General features: G+C 45.2%; 1 protein-coding gene across 1 annotated transcript; it reads right to left on the minus strand.

Annotated features, from left to right (window-relative positions):
- Nucleotides 1-240: 240 nt before the first annotated feature.
- LOC124686705 (3-oxoacyl-[acyl-carrier-protein] synthase, mitochondrial-like) lies at nt 241-4,446 on the minus strand. Its single transcript, XM_047220607.1, has 13 exons — nt 4,129-4,446; nt 3,379-3,486; nt 3,229-3,300; nt 2,577-2,663; nt 2,322-2,473; nt 1,921-2,001; nt 1,794-1,827; nt 1,443-1,509; nt 1,284-1,360; nt 1,097-1,157; nt 872-954; nt 720-791; nt 241-642 (listed from the first exon to the last, which is right to left on the minus strand). Exons 1-13 carry the CDS (start codon nt 4,444-4,446, stop codon nt 478-480), a joined length of 1,377 nt encoding a protein of 458 aa, XP_047076563.1. The 3' UTR covers nt 241-477.
- Nucleotides 4,447-4,664: the final 218 nt, after the last annotated feature.

A 4,664-nucleotide genomic window follows, 5' to 3' on the forward strand; every position in this document is an offset into this window, starting at 1 on the left:
CCGCCTTTGTTTGAGAGCGGCCGGCCGTGCGGCGAGGATTACATTGCGTGTAAAGTGCTGGCACTGCTCAAACTTTGCCTCCGGTGATTTGTGGATGCTCAGCATGCAGGCAGCATGTGCTTGGTTTCTTCTCCGTGAATGAAAGCGACGAGCAAGCCTACGCCGGCCCGTCTCTCGCAAGTAGCAATGCAGAGACGCGGCAACCAACCAGCATTATCCGACTAGCCCGGCTCAGCAAGAAAACACAAAGATAAACTTCTCTGTATAAAACAAACAAAAAAAAGACAAATAGGCAGAGATTTTTGGGCAGTCAACGCCCACAAGTTGGGCAATGCTCCGGACTCAAGGGGGCAGAACACAAAGCTCAGTGCCTGGAACCCCTAACTTCTGCTCAACGCAGATGGTGCCTTCCTGACGCTTCGCGCACAAAATACTCTGAATATTCTGGTGAAAAAGAAACAGGATCCTGTTGGGCTACTAGGGTGGGCATGAGAACAGCAGCGACGCGTTGGTTCCACCAAACCCGAAAGAGTTCGAGATGGCCGCTCGTATGGGCATCTTCTTCGCTGTGGTCAAAGGCATGAAATCGCCTTCGAACAGTGGGTCAGGCTGCTCCAGGTTGACCGTTGGTGGAGCAATTCCCTGAAAATGGTAGGAAACGCTGAGTACAGATCACGGAGCAATATCCAAGTATTCATCACTGATGGTGGGTAACATACATGGTGGATGGCTAGCACGGCGAAGATTGCCTCCACTGAACCAGCTGCCCCAAGCAGATGGCCGATGGCTCCCTGTAGAGATTGTTGTGTTGTTCTCGTAAGAATCGGGTAACAAGGGAACTGTGATGATTTAGTTGTGCGGAATGATCTACCTTTGTTGAGGATAACGCAAGACCACCGGATGTCGCGTGTTGGCCAAAGACAGATTTGATTGCAATCGCCTCCACAGCATCGCCTTTGTATTTCAGAACCAGAGAGCCAAATTATTAATCATAATTCCAGATAGTACAGACTCACAAGGAGTTAGCCCAAAAACAGAATAAAGATAGGTCATGTCAGTCTAGAGGGGTCTTGCCAGGCTGACTGTGAGCACCTACCAAGAGGAGTTGATGTCGCATGCGCATTCAAATAATCAATTTGATCTGCCTGAAGCCCTGACTAGAAAAGAGTAAGAACTCTATCAGAATTTAAATGCCAAGATAACACATATTGTGCTGCAACCTATAAATCCTGAAAGCTTGTCAAGTGTGCAACACAAGAATTACAAATAAGCAAGATCTGCACCTGCTCCAGTGCCCTCTCCATGGCTAAGATGGCACCTCTACCATCATTTTGTGGCTGAGTTATGTGATGTGCATCACCTGAGAAAAGCTGAAGTTCATTATGTGATACATAGTAATCACAGAATAAATTATATAAATCTTTTGTGCAATGGGAGGATACCAGACATGCCATATCCTCGAACTTCAGCATAAATTTTTGCACCTCGTTCCATTGCATGATCAAGTGCCTACAGAACAGATGAATATCCTGATAAGCAAGTAACGTGCACTAGGATAGTTTCCAGACTAGAAGTTGCATATACCATGTAAAGGAGAGAGCAAATATCAAACCACAAAGGAGCAATAGGATGCTGATTTAAATACTCTTGAGCCTGGCCAAGGGGCAGGCCAAACTTTTAAACAAAGTGCTGCTGATTTTACCGACATGTAAATGCACAATTTTAGGAAACAACACAGAACCAGAAAAATTAAAACAGAAAGGTCATGAGCAAGTGTTTCCTCGGAAACTCACCTCCAACACCATGACTCCGCAACCTTCACCGATCCTATTTGGATATTTCAGAACACAAAGGATAAGGACATGCACTAGAATAGGAAGATGAAAGGAAGGGGCATAATTCAGCAGAGGTATAACATACACAAATCCATCTCTACCACAATCAAATGGTCTCGAAGCCGCTTGTGGAAGAGAGTTATACTTTGTGGACAATGCCCTCAACCTGCACAACAGTACAAAGAAATACGATAATGTTGGCAATACTAGTGACGGAGACAACAGATTACAAAATGCAAGAGTGATTGTAACTAAGTGTTTTTTATGTAAAACTGTGACTAGTTTGCATAAAATTCTATGAACCACGACTGTCTTGTGGACAAAACACATGGGTTCTCTAATTCATCCTACCACCCCCAGTCAATTGCTGTACACTGTAACCTCAGAAAAGCATCCAAGAACATTTATAACTGCCCTAGAGAGCATCTGGACAGACTTTGAAAAATATGCAAAACAACGCAATTGCTAAGACACAAAACTACTTGCCTAGAAAATCCAGCTATAGACAAAGCATCAATACTAGATTCAGTTCCTCCAGCTACCATCACATCAGCATCTCCAAATTGAATCATCCGTGTAGCATCACCAATAGAGTGAGCGCCTGTGGCACAAGCTGTCACAGCAGCATGGTTTGGGCCCTACGTTGTTAAAGAATCAAATACCAATGTGAGCATCCGTGCGATAATTGAATACAAAAAAAAAAACACTCGATTATGGCATATAACAAATAACAATGTTCACCTGGAAACCATATCTCATGCTGACATGACCTGATGCCATGTTGATCAAAATCTTGGGGATGAAGAATGGGCTGAGGCGACGTACACGCTACATGAAGAAAAAAAAAAGTCCACATTATGTCTGTAAGTTCCCGGAAAATGATTAGTCAGGCTGAAAGACTAGAAAGACATAAAAATAGGTTGCTTCTCATGTAAATAGAGGATTTAAAAAACAAACATGAAACAAGAACTGGTCTTGGCCAGTAGCGTTTATCAGCAATGACCAGTTATGCAGTGGCCGGTTTCAATGACCGAATGTGATCTAAAACCTGAATGTATATGGTTCCTGGATGGTTAGCAAACAGTTTTTCTTATGTGTATTGATTCAATGTCACATATCTTCCCTAACTGTATTTCAAACTTTAATTGCTAACACCAAACAGCAACATTTCTCTTACTGCTACCAGCGCCCATCTGTGAGGCCAGTGACCACCCGGTTACTGCCGCTAATTTACTTGGCTGCCTAAACTCTTAACCAATAGTCTAACCCTGCATTTCTCATTCAGCACATAGCAACACAATAGTAGTGAGAATTACTATAGCTGCACAATGACTAACAATGTAAATGGAAAAGATTAAGAATAAAACAAACTGCAAGGACCCTGGGTACGAACATTTTCAGTGATCGTCTTTGATGCATCTAAAATGTCTGAGATGCTTCCGATTCCCCCACCAATTGAAACACCCTGATAAAATCTCAAATCAGGTCCAGCAGCTAAAAAAACACAAAAAGGAAAAGATTTTCCACCAGAGGCAATCCGTACCGTTCGTTCCTTCTTGTCATCTTCAGAAGGCAGCCAATTTGCATCTCTCAGAGCCTCATCAGCTGCACACAGAGCATATGCTATAAATCCCGATATAGATTTACTATCCTGTAAACAAAAATATTCAATCAAGATTTCAAATATGAAAGTAAGTTTGGCGATTAGACAAACATGGTCACCATAACATATTTACAGCTTTGTCGAAAAACTAACACATTTAGGTTCCCATGGATTTGCAATCGGAGAAAGGGAACCAGCAGGAACAAGACGTGCAACTAATAACCTACTTAAACAGACAAAATGTCTGAAAGAAGGAGGCGAAAAATAGGTTCCCGAAACACAGACAAGCACTGACTGTGGCGTTGAAGCTGTCACTGAAAATAAGGATCCAATATTTTTCTTTTGAGATTAAAATAAGAATCCAATATCAGTAGCAGCATCAGGTGTGTTACACTGGTTTGCAACATCGAGTATTTGAAAGCTTGTATGGTATCGTGAGATGTGAATAGAATCGTTTACATTTCTCTTGAGGAGGTTATATATGAAATCAAAGCTTGAACAGTTATTTACGGCGAAATCCAAGCTTGAACCGATGGTATCAGGAATGCCAACTAGCAATGCATGTATGATATGAGCAACTACATGTGGAACAATCATGTACAGGAAAACAATATGATATACCAATCCAGTGGGAAACTCCTAAGATGCAATGCTGGACGGTTAGGAGCTAGTGAAGTATCAGCCATAAACCTTGGTCCACGCATCGTCGTCGAACTCGGTCTGGGCCTTCCCGCGCGGCACGGCGGCGGCGACCCTAGACGGCAGCTGCTCCAGCGTCCTCCCCGCGCCGTCCCCGGTGAGGCGAAGGTCCTCCGCGGTGAGCGCGCGCACCGCACAATCGCCGGCGACGAGGCGGTCCCAGGTGGTACCGACGCCGCGGCCGAGCGGCGTCACAGCGCCGAGCCCCGTCACGACCACGCGGCGGCCGGCGGATGGGCGGGGCGGAGGTAGCTCCGCCGCAGAAGAGAGGCCCCGGCGGAGGAGGAGGGCGCGGCGGAAGCAGTTCATCAGGGGCAGCGGCGACGGTGACCGGTTTGGGGGCGGCGCATCGGCCGTTGTAGCAGGCACGGGGACGGACGGGCAAGAGGAAGCGCGAGCGGCGGCGGGTGCCTGTGTCCAGTTCTGCTCGGAGCGAGGGTAAAATAGGCACTTCCCCTGTCACGGAGTACTCAATTTGATGATTTTGATCAATGTAATTTAATTATTTGCCGAAGAATAAAGAAGAA

The sequence above is a fragment of the Lolium rigidum genome, chromosome 2, assembly GCF_022539505.1.
Source record: "Lolium rigidum isolate FL_2022 chromosome 2, APGP_CSIRO_Lrig_0.1, whole genome shotgun sequence".
Classification (NCBI taxonomy): domain Eukaryota; kingdom Viridiplantae; phylum Streptophyta; class Magnoliopsida; order Poales; family Poaceae; genus Lolium; species Lolium rigidum.

Coding starts and splice junctions, on each gene's coding strand:
- LOC124686705 (XM_047220607.1), bottom strand. CDS start 4,446: ATGAACTGCTTCCGCCGCGCCCTCCTCCTCCGCCGGGGCCTCTCTTCT. Junction 3,487..4,128: donor ACGACGATGCGTGGACCAAG/GTTTATGGCTGA, acceptor TTTTGTTTACAG/GATAGTAAATCTATATCGGG. Junction 2,664..3,228: donor CAAAGACGATCACTGAAAAT/GTTCGTACCCAG, acceptor TTCTTCATGTAG/CGTGTACGTCGCCTCAGCCC.